Source organism: Ptychodera flava, chromosome 17 (genome assembly GCF_041260155.1).
Source record: "Ptychodera flava strain L36383 chromosome 17, AS_Pfla_20210202, whole genome shotgun sequence".
Lineage (NCBI taxonomy): Eukaryota > Metazoa > Hemichordata > Enteropneusta > Ptychoderidae > Ptychodera > Ptychodera flava.
The window spans coordinates 21,851,667-21,865,876 of NC_091944.1; the positions used below are offsets into that span (position 1 = coordinate 21,851,667).

Below are 14,210 nucleotides of genomic sequence, written 5' to 3' on the forward strand. Positions count from 1 at the left end.
CCTAGATCGCATAATACAAAATTGATCATTTTTTCTCACTTTTATACGACATCGGGATAGGTCATTGTTCAAACTTGAATTTCGGTTGCAACAGCTTTGCAAATTGGCCATCGTTGTTTATCAGTGACGTCTTGGCATCGTCATGCTTTCTTAAATCAGGAACTCTAAAATCAGTGCTTTTAGATAATGGGCATTGCAGAGACCTATGGAACCTTTTTTGCCCTGGCCATTGTTTAAGATTCGAGTGCACAAAAGAGCCAGCCTTTTTAACGTTTCCATTTGCGGTGCTGTGTAATTGACATCCAGATTCTAGATAGTCATTTAACGTCTGAAAAGCCTCCTGCTGCGGCTTTTAACCCAAACCGGAATTGTGAATCCCAATATTCTCTTAAGTTTTTAAAGGGCTGGCAGCTGTAACTTTCAGTGATGATTTTTTCGCTACTTTTTGTTTTGTATGTCAATAGCGAGTTTTTGTTCTACTAAGGTAACCCAAAGCGTGTTTGGAACACCCACCAATTAGCCTGTCAACACAACATTGATACGACTAAAATGCACTGTTATTGTTTACATGTTAATAGTCCGGACCAAAATTCACGTGCAAACGATAACACTGCAGTTTACGCATGTACTGACTGAGTTGACAAGCTGAATACTGCGTAGATCAACAAGCTTTAGGTAGTAAAACAAGAAATTGTATTTGGCATTAAAAAAAGGTAAAAGAAGTCTTGTCCTTTAATGTAGTATATATACACCTCAAAAGTGAAAGACTTAAACTTTTGCTCAAACTTTCCTTGAGGAATCTTTCAGCCGTTCTCTTTCAAACTCAAGAATAAAAATCGGGGATCATCGTGCAAATTTCGGTACTAGAGAGACAAATAACCCAAGATTTACCGATATTTAAAATTCATAATGGCCGCCATACTTGTGTTAACTCTATGGAGAAAAATAAAAAAATCGAATCTCGAAAAACTAAGCCAGTCAAAAAGTTTTCTTACACCAAGAGCTTTAAAATGAGCCCCCGCAAGTGGTAGATCAGAAAAGAACTGTCGAAGTTTGAGAGTCCGAATATCTGACCACGAGGCGCGTTCTACCTTAAACTTGATGTGCGACTCCTTTCAGCTCCGACTGATGACGGATTACGAACAGGACGAGCTCTGGTTGAACGTAACATATTCGTAATGCATGACTTATACAGAATTTTGATATAAGACACATCGTGATTGGGCAACAGTTGTACCTTTTGCTGATACTGTCATTTTTTGTTCCATAAACAGGTACACATTTTCGCATCCTTCTACCAAAAGCATGATGACCTGCAAAGGATAAGCCTTGCCGGATGCCAACAAATGCTTAACAACAGTGTACGACGCCTTTGATGAGGTCCGGTCTAGACGTCAATTCAGATAGCAACTATTTGGATAATTGCATAGCAATTAAAGGCAAAGGATCTATATTTACAAATTTACATTTTGTTTGTTTTTAAAGGGTCATTTTTACCTATTTGTAATGTCAAGTAAATATGGAACTTGAATATATTCACTGTGTACAAAATGACGACGGTACATAACTGCAAAATAAAAGTGGAAAAAATACCTCTTTGCTGAATGCATACAGGTGATTTGTTTTGTGACGTCTAGACACAATGGAATTTTTCTTATACGTACATGCTTTCCTATGACAAATAAACATTGCCACATTTTAAGGGAAAGCTGCTACCCTTATCTATATGAAACGCATTGCCAATTACGATTTCGTTGCAAAAAGTTGCATGAGGTCAAAACGTTATGAAACAATTTACGTTCACCTATGTACGGTGAATTAGAACTTTTGAACTTGATCGTTTAGTACAGACCTCAAAATGTTTCACTGAATGTTTAACCCTTTGAGCGCCAAAGTGAATTCTTGTCACCTTCAGAAAATGCACGCCAGTCTATTTTTTCAGATTTTGTCAAAATTTTGATAACAAACTGTAGCCAATAAAATGTGATGTCCATTTGGTCCAAAAATATCAAAAAATTACAGAAAAATTCATAAAAATTGGTAAAAATGTTGCACTAAACTTTTTGGTGGGAACAATTACAGCACACAAAGGGTTAATCTTGTCTGGGTACAAGTAGTGTTGAGTGCACAGTTGACCAGTATTTCAGAATGTTTCATGCAGTCAAACAACACAAATTATTTTTCGCATTAAACAAAATTCATGAAAAGGCTCAAAAAGGAGCGACTTTTAACCTTTATTTATAAAACAAATTAAAATTATTTCGAGGATAGAGAAGAGATTGTAGTTTGAGGCCAACACAAAAATAGATCGAAGGTATTTTTAAAAGATATATTCAATTGCTTGAGAGTCCCTTGTTGGGCAGCAGTATACGGTCAGCTGACAGTCGATCAGTCGAACATTAACACTCAGTAAACAATTGTGTGAAAATTGTACAATCTGTAAACTTTGTTTTATTGAGACCAATTGTTTCAACTTTAACAGCGAAGATTACATGATATTGTGACATGATGTTTCATTATTGTAGAATATATATTTGTTGATAAATAAATAATGAATTCAAGAAATGATGACAAATAAATGAATGAATAAATAAATAAAAATTTCACACAAAGACATTTTTTTCTTTCCTGGCAGATTTTATGAAAGCATTGAAGGTGCGATGTACTTTACTTTGTATGGTTGGTGGTTTGGTTTTACATAAGTGAACTTGAACGGAACCTCAAATTCTATTTCAGGTCTGTTGTCACGGTATCCAATGGTACGAAGCTGGTATGCAAGGACAGATGTTGATATTTCAAAACAGCACCTGTGCAAGAAATTAATAAGACAAATGTTACTCATCAGCTGCCTTGGCTCAAAGGGATTGAACCTCTCGCGTGTGTGTATATATATATATATATATATATATATATATATATATATATATATATATATATATATATATATATATATATATATATATATATATATATATATATATATATATGTTTATATTTATATATATATATATTATATATACTGCTCAAGACAGTATACGTGCATACATATATATATATATATATGTTTATATTTATATGTATATATATATATATATATACTGCTCAAGACAGTATACGTGCTTACATATATATATATATATATATATATATATATATATATATATATATATATATATATATATATATATATACTGCTCAAGACAGTATACGTGCTTACACTGCATAATGACAACATTTTAATAAGCGTTATTATAATACTGCACCGGACAGACAGTCAAACAGAAACGAGCAAAAGAGGTAAAAAATTACTGAAACGTACTCCTTAGGGAACGAAATTAAGAACAAGTAGGAATTCTCTCAATACGTTTCCATGATGTCAGCAGCGACCAAATATGTAGTTACTTGTACCGGTCGAAAGGGGGCGGGGGGGGGGGGTAAAAAGACAACCAAATCCTACATCACCTCCCAAGACAGAACCAAATACATATCCCCTCCCCAGAAAAAAGGAAATACTAGTGCTGCTGAAACCAATCGTATTTCCAATGCAGTGTGAAAGAAATTTCCAAACATGACAGGACGGCCGTTACATACGGGAAATCACCTCAATGCCAACTAGCTGGAAAATAGGGGAAATGACTCTCATCTCCAAATGAGTGCATCCAATATGCTCCAGCCCTATCACACTGACTAACTCTTGTGTCAATTTTGGTATGATCGTTCTTGCTCATCTGACTATTGAGTACCTCTCAAGGGGTAATTACATCGACAAATCCGTAGAGAAGGGCCAGAATACACAGAAAGACTACCTTAAATGCCGTGAGAAGAATGGCAAAACAAAATATTGCGACTTGATTTGTAAAATGTATATAGTACTATAGAGCGGTTCATTTGTGTTAAAATGAGAGACGGGGCTATGGATTGGACATGATGTTGTATTGGTGTCTTCCAAGGTTGTCCATTATCGCTCGTTTCACTCCCGGCTGTCTTCAACTTGGTCATTGCGTGAGTGCATCAGACATCACATCATCAGCTAAACCATGGGAAGACTATCTTACCCCGTGCCGCCGTAATTCCAGAAGGTTGCCAACAATTCGACACAGTCGGTAGCTTTCTCACCGAGACAAGAACAATGAAGGCTAAGCCATTAACATGAAAGTCCCATGCAATTAAGAAAGCCGCTCAAAAATTGACAAATGCGGGCAGTCTGGGCACAGTACGCAGTACGTAGCCAATGCAAAGCCTCAGTGAAGAATTACTGAAAGAGATATTGCCTCTACTTCATATGAATAAGATTTCGTAGGAAAATGATGCATACAGACCTGAAGGGTTTCAGAATGAAACAGATGGTTGAACAGAAGGTGTTAAAAGTGTCAAAAAGAATGGAAGGAGTCAATCTGGATTGGATCATAAAGATGCGTATATACCACAACGCAATCGTTCAAAAAATGACGTAGGTATTTACCATTTATAACTTCCAAACAACCTACAACAACATCTTTTCAACATTTTTCACACATATGTATATTACATATATACATATCACGTCATAGTAAAGACAGACAGACAGATGACATGCATGAATACATGCATGCATTCATGCATGTATGTATGTATGTGCATGCATGCATGCATGCATGCATGCATGCATGCATACATACATACATACATACATACATACATACATACATACATACATACATACATACATACATACATACATACATACATACATACATACATACATACATACATACATACATACATACATACATACATACATACATACATACATACATACATACATACATACATACATACATAGGATATACATTGGTAGAGCAAGCAGTGAGTTGGTCATCCTTACCTTCGCTGTAAACTAGTATTATGAATCGAGAAGTACTGTGTTTAGGTCTCTTCGTCGTCTGCCGAGTCCAGACATGGTCTGCTTGTTTTCTCTGAATCTCCTGATCTTTTCTTCTCTTACACGTTGTCTTTCCGCAAGGGCTTGCGATAGAAGTCTGTTCTGTATCGTTTGTGTGGACACGCCAATTGAGAGTCCTAGAACCGGGTTTGGGTCACGTTTAAAAACTGGAATATGTAACAAAAGAGGAGCAGAATATATTAATATACTTACTGGCACGTATGCAGTCATTTCCAATGCAAGGCAGAAGTTTTATTTATTTGTTTTGTTTTTATTTCCCTTTGCTTTTATTTAGTTGTGCAACAGTATATCAGCGATTGTACGTATAGGATATTTTCTATGTACAGTACGTATCTCATATCACCGGCAAGGGACACACGAGTTCGAGTTTTACCTTAGCATGAGTAACGCCGCATGCCAAGTTTGAAATCATAAACGTTTGATGATAGCCAAAGGAGTGTCGTGCACAAATGTCTGCATATACTGCGATAGGCAATAATTTTAACGATATTGTTTGTCTGTCGTCGACGTTAATGGAGTACTGCGGACAAGCAGCTTCGCTACGACTGAGTCCGCGCTCCCTTAATATATTCCGAGAACAGAAGATCACTATAATCGGCGGTTTTGGTCCTAGTCAATAGACTTGGCGCCAAACAAGCAATGTTGTTGACGGCCAGAATAAATTAAAGACGTGTCCACTATAATTTTAATAGATTTCAACAAAAAAATGCTAAACATAATTACCGTATAAGCTTTATCGAGAATAGCATTTTTGTCGCAAAGTCCGTTTGAAAAATGTGGCAGACGTCGACAGAGAATGATTCGGCGTATTCTGTTGAAAATCAGCGACGAAGTAATCAGAATGATTTGAAATGTATTTTGCGCGGGAACAACTGTAGTCTGAGCGCGTTCAGAGGAACTGATATTGGCGCAAACCTACCTTGTTCTGCGTTTTCGTTGTTATCGTTGGCAGCAATGTGTAAATACCTTCGCCATTCTTCTGCTGTCGGTCGGTGTATGGTGTATGAGTCTGCAACTATCGTGACTGTCATAAGAATCGTCACCGAAAGCAACGCAAAGCTGCAGTAATGCATTTCCCACACAGGCCTGCAAAGGAGAACCGAAAATTACGATGAGAGATAAAAAAGAAGGAAAAATAATACTTTTCGCAGAGATGGAATTGTTCAAGCGAAATTCTCACCGCATTCTTGTGTGACGATGGGCGATAGATTCAGTAATGCAGGCGGCTGGACAGTACAAAGGCTTTGTATAGCTCACTTCAACCCACTACTGAGATCACAAGGTTCGCATGTCTAATTTATACACGCGTCTCAGCAAGATGACACCGTCACCGACAGTTATTGACACCTGCGTTGTAAAAGTGATACAAACAGTACGGACAAACACGATGAATGAGTTAAGTGAATGGTGGCGCTATACATGCGGGCAGACCGAAATTAATTTCGACTTTTATGATTGAATGTACCGATTATGAAATTGTTTTCTGAAATTAAAATTGACAAGTGACATGCTAACTAATACGGGAGGGACAACTCCACCGCGCTCCTTTTTTCGAGGATAGAAAGGAAAATAGAAAATGGGGGTCAATCAATCGTAACGTTCAGAAACGCCCGCATTATTGAGATAGCCTCAACCCCGACAGAATTATATCGATGCCGCGAATCTAAAATGCGCGAAAGGGAAACAAAAAGCGCTCCGCAAAAAAAGATCCACATCGAATCAAATGTAAGACATCATTAAGGAGAAGTCCGTGGAACTTCCCTTGGTGTGCTGGGAATAAATATATCACTATGACGCAGGTTAATATCCGCAGCATCAGGGCGATGCGTTGCCCGCCAGGAAAACATACAGCTATCAGATTTTGGGAGTCATTCGAAATCTGCTCTCTCTTTTGATTCTTACTTCGGATATCTTGTCGCTGATCAGTGACAGTTCAGAGAAAAATAGTGAGCCTATCCCTGGACACGTTTATATGATGTTTTTATTAATAATTCATTAACAGCTCATGGGAAATGCAAAAGCGATTAGCGCAAAAAAAACATACGCGGTGTCACTCGGGCTGCTTTGCGTATATGTCCCAGTATTCATGCAAGTTTGTACTACGTTGATATACCTGACTTCGTGTGGTCGTTCTGTTTAAACGCAAAGTAGTCATGCCCTGTAAATGACTAATTTACCGTCTAACACTTCCTATTCTTAACCCCATGTCGACTGTGAACGACTCTCCTCGTAACCTTGCATTTGCTGTTGGAGGTAGAATGTCCCCCCAGGATTGATATTCAGACTCTCAAATATTCTCAACACTTTTCTAGTCGACATCTCGTTGCGACTCATTCTGAAAGCCCTGGAGTAAGTAAAACTTTCATGGGCTTAGTTTTCTGAAAACTGTATTTTGTTTTCCCTGTAGAGTGAAAACAGGGATGACCGCGTCATTTCATTTTCAATTTCAAATATGGGCAAATGTTTGGTTATTTGTTTCTTTAGTACCAAACTTTGAACGGTGACTCCTGGTTTTTTATTCTCGGTTTAGTAAAATGCTCGAAAGTTTCATTGAGTGAAGTTTGAGCAAAAGTTTAATTCTTTCACTTTCGAGACGCATACTACCTTAAGCGAGACAGGCATTGGATCAAACGAGGCACCCCCACCTCCGACTGCAACCAAGGCGAAAAGCGTGGCGCTCCAGAAGACAGCCAGTTTCAAGGTGATAGGAGACATTTTAGAACAGTTGTGTTGCCTCATTTAGGTAAAAAGCTTGCCGATACAATAAACGGGTAGACCCCGCCGATTGCTACAATGATCAAACCCCTCGGTCGGTGTAAGTCACCTTCGTGTGCTTCGAATACAAGTTCAATTTTCAGAAGTCTGATCACAATGTCATTGTTTCATTCTGATTGTTTCTCAATTACCTTGACCTTGATTCTCCTCAGTAATCAAGTGCTGTTATCATACTTTCAGGTGCCGCCAACTCAGCGTTTGTGCAAAAACTTGTTGATGCGCAGGACGGGCAAATTTAAACACTAATCAGCGGACGGGGAGAAAAAAATCGATATTTGTGGGCGGAGAAGAAATTTCATTTTTTTAGCGGGCACGGAGAAAACTTTTGACAGTGGGTACCGGAAAATACGTAGAGGGAGGGGAATATCGTGGTTGCCCACTTAGAGGGGGGGGGGCAATGTTTCAAGGTATACTGCTCTCACGGTTTTGCGTTGAACCGGGTTACCAAGTGGGCATCTAGTGGGCAATGGGGAATTTCAGTAGTAGGGAGAGGGCAATGGGGAGCTTGAATTGTTGTTGGGAGTGGGGAGCAGGTAGACCATAGATACCGGAGGGCAGTGGGTATCAAAATTCAGTGGGGTCATATTTTCCGTATATGCCAGTGGGAGGACAGTTACGAACAGCTCTACTTTTCCCTCCAAATTTCAGGTCAAGGTCAAAAATAAGTCAAATCGATCTATAAGCCTGCAAAACATATTTTGTGATGATTTTGCGAAATTGATGAAATTTAACAGTTAGCGGCACCTGTACTTTTTGTAACCCAACGACTGCATATGATTAGCGAAGTGAGCGTGTATTGAAGGTGTTATCAGTGAGGCCGATGTAAACCTCCTCCTTATGCAGTCCCATTGAGACTGACATTTCTGGCTTGATAGGCAATTACAAAGAGCAGCTTTGTCTTCCGGTGATTACCCTCATATATGAGATTTGATTATGCGGGCCATATTCTCCATGTTGTAGCTCCCTTTGACTGTGTTTCTATTGGAGATCTTGTGCTGTTTATACCCCTTTGAAAAGTGTTGATCAACAAGTTGAAGACATTTCTTGCCGATGTTATAGTTTCATCGTTTTTACTGAAAGGGGTCTAAACCATGTGAATGTTAAGTTTCCTGTTATTGTTTCTTCTCGTTGATTGGTTGGTCTTGACATAGTGAATTTTGTCGGTGTAACCTCTTGATTTCAACGCTGTGTTGTAGTGACCTTTGTATTTATCCATGGTTATTTGGTCTCTGAAGAGCAAGGACAAGGTCTTTGACTTTCCATGGTCAACCACTGACAGAGCTACATATATTCAATGCTGATAAACCTACACTGTTGAACAACCGCTCTGAGTTGGTTTCAAAATGGCGCCATCAAAATAAATATTACTTATCAAATTTCAACTCCGCCTAAAACACAGTATTATGGTACGTCCAAACCATAGAAATGAGAGAGAAGACCTAGAAAAATTTAGTTGTCTGAGGTCTGAGGATTGCAGGATGCATGTTATGTGTGTTATCATTTACAATGCTACCGCTGTGCTTTTAGCATCGAGCACTGTAACTTCCCACGTGGACATGTTTACTTTAATATATATATATATATATATATATATATATATATATATATATATATATATATATATATATATATATACACACACATTGGTCGACAGTAATATGTATACCGGACGTAGAATATGGTCCTCATTAACCATCCGATAATAGCGTGAGAAGGCGCACTTTTAATGTTTGTCATTTTGTGCATGGCCTTTGATTTCTTACAACCCTTCGAGGGCGATACGACTAATCGCTATACCATGTAGACATGTTCAAAGGTCTGCTCTGTATTAGCGCGCTACTTGTAACAATACCATGTCATTGGTTTGTATTTTAAAGTGTTTAGGTGAAATTAACTGGGCAACCGTAACATCTGCGTCGTGTGTCTCTACATGCATCGGCAACAGTTATCGAACACAGGTGTTGTGGATTAAATTCATATCTATTAGGATACGGTACTTCAGCCCAAAAGAATCGACAATATTACCATTTCATCTCACGTTTTGATCAATGTTAAAGAGCTGCCTCGAACAGATGTGACCCGCTTTTTTCAGAAATAAACTATTGTTCACATTTTCTCTTTGCTAACCCCTCGACGATCCAGGGAGTCAATGTCCGGGCAAATCGTTGATGTTCCATATACTTCAATTTCTTTTTCCATTTTTGCAATCCTCTGATATCTACTATGACTGTTTTTTTCAGAAAACGATTTGAACTTATTTGGGATAATTGGATTTTCATATTTTTCAAATTTCTCAACAGTGTTAGATGCCCTTTAGATGAATGTTGCAATATTACAAATTACTTATAAAAACAAGTGTGTAATGTCAAAGGAAAAGCAGATGCGCTTACATTTAAATTAAACAGACATTAATTCACCATCCAATTATCCCGAATTAGTTCCAATCGTGTTTCAGTTTAGCAACAGCGACAAAACGTTTGTTGCAGATAGTATCGCAATCTGGCCAACTGCAAGATGGATGCATCAGTTTACAGACGAGGACTGTAGAAAGTGTAATGTGAGTTTGATTGGATGACAAGCCGAGAAGGTTACTGTTAAGCCTTTATTGCAATATCAACGTTTCCATCACACAACGGAAGTCTTCTTCGGGTAACTTCTGGAAAGCTCTAGAAATCTGGTCCCTCTGTTGTGATGGCGAACTCTCTGAAGAAGAGACCAGTGTGTGGTCGAAGCGTCAGTATTGTAATAAAAGCTTAAACGTAAACTCAACGACAGAAGCAAAGCGTTCTGTATTACCACACTACACAAATGGTACTTCATCAGGAAGCCTCCAGGTCAAGAGGTCATATTTTTAAAATTAATTCAATGATGGAGTTCAGAGCTTTTCGCCATTCGACCACCAGCAATGTTTCTGTCATCGTTCAGGGGAAAATTCAGATACAGTTTAATACATCACAGGCTTTGTTTATAAAGCGGGATCGAGATCATTTTCTAATGTAATACCCATTAAAACATGATTTTTCTGGCTTATATACCACAATACCATATGAAACTTGAAATAATATGCGACAGATATCGCCCATCAAACTTCCTCCACAAAAGTAGTTTTAGGCTGTGATTCTACCGATTTTGTAACGAATGAAACTTGATGTGCAAAGGTGTTATAAGATATTCTTCACAGAAAGGACATTGTCAGTGTGCCTGAAGTCCCCATTAACAACATATTTGTAAAATTCCGGGGCAAATATTTATCAACAGAACATAGAAATTCCAAGGGGAGTAATTGTGCTTCCCTACGCGCAGATTTGTATTCCTTTGTACTCCTTTGTACTATTTGAGAGAGATAAACCTCCATCGTCAAAATCATTGAAATCGACATTCAGACACATGTCTTTGTAACATGCAAGATTCATTGATTATCTTTCGAAATTTATTTTTCTGAAATTGACTCTGATTGCAACCTTTCCATCAGGGGAGGTTTGTTGACTCGTGCTTACTGAGTTGGCAAAGACAACTGCCATTGACAAACTTGTAAATTCTGCAATTACCTATAATTGGTAGGTGTACTTCTTATCAAGACATCTACTTCAAAGACTTGTTACAAGTTAAGATTTTCATGTTGTGTACGTTAAAGCACTTTGACTTACACAACACACGGGTCAACAAAACCTCCGCCCTCGGAGAGCCTAAATTGCTTGCTCTCTCGAAACGTGGACGGTGAAGCTTACATACATTTGATTGTCCATTTTGCAATGTTTGTTGAGATGTACGTCACATAGGATGACGACTTCCTCCAATTCGGGGGCGTTTCCGCAAAAGACACCCTTACTTCTCACAACAATACAGTAACACCAGTTGTTACTAAGCATTTAAAAGATGTTTTCAGTTGGACAGAAAAAAAGTTTTACAGAAATAGTCTGACGGAATGATAGCTAACTGTACAATTGAGTACGTTTGAGAACCTACATGTAGTCATTGTGCTTAATACAATTTAAATATGTAGGCGTGAACAAAAAAGTCGGACGGGATATGTAAACAGTGTCATATGCTGTAAACCTTTTCTCTAACATAAATTTTAGGACGTTCTCCGCCAATTACCAATGCAAGCGTCCTCCCATTCTCCCCGCCGTTCGCCAAGTACAGGTAAGCGCCGTTTATATTGGTCGACGACCCTTTGGTGTCCCTTCCTACTGTCTCATAACTTAGTTACCAAGAGATTCTTCATCTATTATAAAATTCTTGAGTTGAAATGTTACTGATTACAAATAATATATGGAGAATCGTATAAAACCATCTTTGTTTAATGCACACTGAATGTTTAAGCTTTGTGTCGTGAGAAAACCTGTCATCTGGCGGAAAATACTTTGAATTGGGCTTTTTCTCGGTTCTCTCTTTTGCATCAAAGTCGTGCTTCAGGTGACACAAATAAAGCTCAGTTTTAAACTACTTTAGCCTGTGTAATCCGCCATTACGGCATATAGGCAAACTAGACAGTTGAAAGCCATTGAAAATTTCCCTCCTTTAAGTCATAACTTAATTTCCTGGTATAGGCACTCCGATCGACCACTTAGTTCTAACTTTCAACTTCTTCGGTGCAAGGTGTCGTTTTCTTCTGGTTCCGTAATTCATCGGAAAAGTTCAACGTACAGTGCAAGAGGTCCAACAGTGGGGCTTTGGTATATCTAACTGTGATATCGAACTTGATGATTCAAAGTTTGCGTTGCAGTACATAATTCATCCTTCATGATCAGTTTCAAAATTGTAATCCTATTTATGCTTTCGAGATAAGAAGTGTTAGCGGACACCTAAGAACCGTTGAGAAATGCCATTTAAATAAATATGGTTGAGTTTTGGCAGATCTGCGTGCATGCGTAATGAACTGCATTAGGTCGGGTCAGGCTATTGCTGGAGAGCCCTTTCATCACGATGCGTTTCATCGGTTTGCGTTCTCACGATATATTCAGGAAATTTTTTCAAGTTGGTTTATCTCAACATGATAGGTCGAACTTGTAAGGTTACTGTCAAGCGACAACACACTTCTCTAAATATCGATTATATATATATTTGTTACTGCTCGCTGGTTTTGTCTTTCGCTTTGAAAAAAATTTGAGGTTTGACTTTCCGTTACGTATTGACAAATTGACGATATACACTATAACACTCTAGTATTAAAACTGTCCTTCCTGTTTTCATTTCACTAATGATGTAAAAAACAACATTTGTAAAAATACAAACAAGGCGAAGATAAGAGGGGATATCAAAAGATTTCTTTAAACGAATTTGTGTATCGAGGGACCTAATTACTGCCGACAGTTACTAAGAACAAGCAAACATGGGGATTGTCACGTTTTTCTGCACAAGACCGGTGAATTTAATGTCTAATTTGCCCAACTTATTTGCACATACCATGTAATTGAAAAGACGTCTGCATGTTTGATTATCGGTGTGCATGCAATATGTACGAATGTGTGTATCTATATATCTGTCTATCTAGCTATCTATCTATCCATATATCTATCTATACCTATCACCTATTTCTCTAAGATGGAAGTTGACTTTTCAGAGGACAAAGTGGGGTATTGGTAAACGAAATGACCTTACGTAGGAGCAAAACAACGTGGTGTTGATTGATGTCACGCGTATCTGCTTTTTCACCCAGGGTCAACTGTCGCCTGGAACATCTGCGCTCATGACGTTTTGTTGGTACTACGCACTACGCACGTAGTTCACTTCTTCGGCCCACGGTCACGCAGTGCGGGGGACGAAGTACGTGCGTGAACCGACGCTGCTTTCCCGCTTTTCATTTTAGAATTACCGTGATTTCATATTTTAGTCTAAAATATAATGTTCCCTCTACGCTCAAAATTTCCAGTTGGACGCATTAGCGACAATTTTTTTTAAAAACATCACGAAATAAGAAAAATGTCATAATTGTTTACTTTTAATTGATTTAACTTTCAATTGGGGTTTTCGGAGCATATTCTTCAAAAAGAATAAAGGGGACGAAACGGTGCAAGGGTTCTTTAAAAACTTCATGTGTACAACAGTGACTTATAATGTCGATTTTGAGATTGATATATGTCGGTTTATTCCTCACATAAAGTTTTCAAAACATCGCGAAAAGTAGAATGACGTAATCCTTTTCTTTTAATTAATTTTACTTTTAATGAGTTTTTCAGATTATTCTTCAAAAAGGATAAAATGGAAAAACAGCGCACAACGATTCTTTAAAGAACACCATGTGTACAACGTTGAATTATAAATGTTGATTTAAGATGGGAGTGTGTATAGAATATTCTATGTCTATAAAGTGATGGCCTGTTGAACTTGGTACATGTCAATGTCTCCCTGGACGGTGTCTTGGGTCCGGTATATCGCATGAACAGTGCATCAGCGCATGTCAGTCACGTTCACGAAACCTTTTTTTCGTAGAGACGTGAACTCTCCGTGCAACGTCGATTACACGGACGTCAATATTACGCGGACGAAATAT

At 38.2% G+C, this 14,210-nt stretch overlaps 1 protein-coding gene across 2 annotated transcripts in view; it reads right to left on the reverse strand.

The window, feature by feature from the left end:
• Positions 1-2,417: 2,417 nt before the first annotated feature.
• Positions 2,418-14,210, reverse strand: part of LOC139115769 (uncharacterized) — a 48,834-nt gene continuing 37,041 nt past the window's right edge. The window contains exons 1-4 of one of the 2 annotated variants that reach the window (XM_070678105.1): positions 6,123-6,325; positions 5,862-6,028; positions 4,865-5,088; positions 2,418-2,807 (exon numbers count right to left, since the gene is read on the reverse strand). In XM_070678105.1, the coding sequence (XP_070534206.1) occupies positions 4,883-5,088; positions 5,862-6,028; positions 6,123-6,127 (378 nt within the window). In that variant the 5' untranslated portion in view covers positions 6,128-6,325 and the 3' untranslated portion in view covers positions 2,418-2,807; positions 4,865-4,882. Of the gene's footprint in view, positions 2,808-4,864; positions 5,089-5,861; positions 6,029-6,122; positions 6,326-14,210 lie in introns of those variants that run through there. The other variant, XR_011548186.1, reaches the window with a different exon arrangement.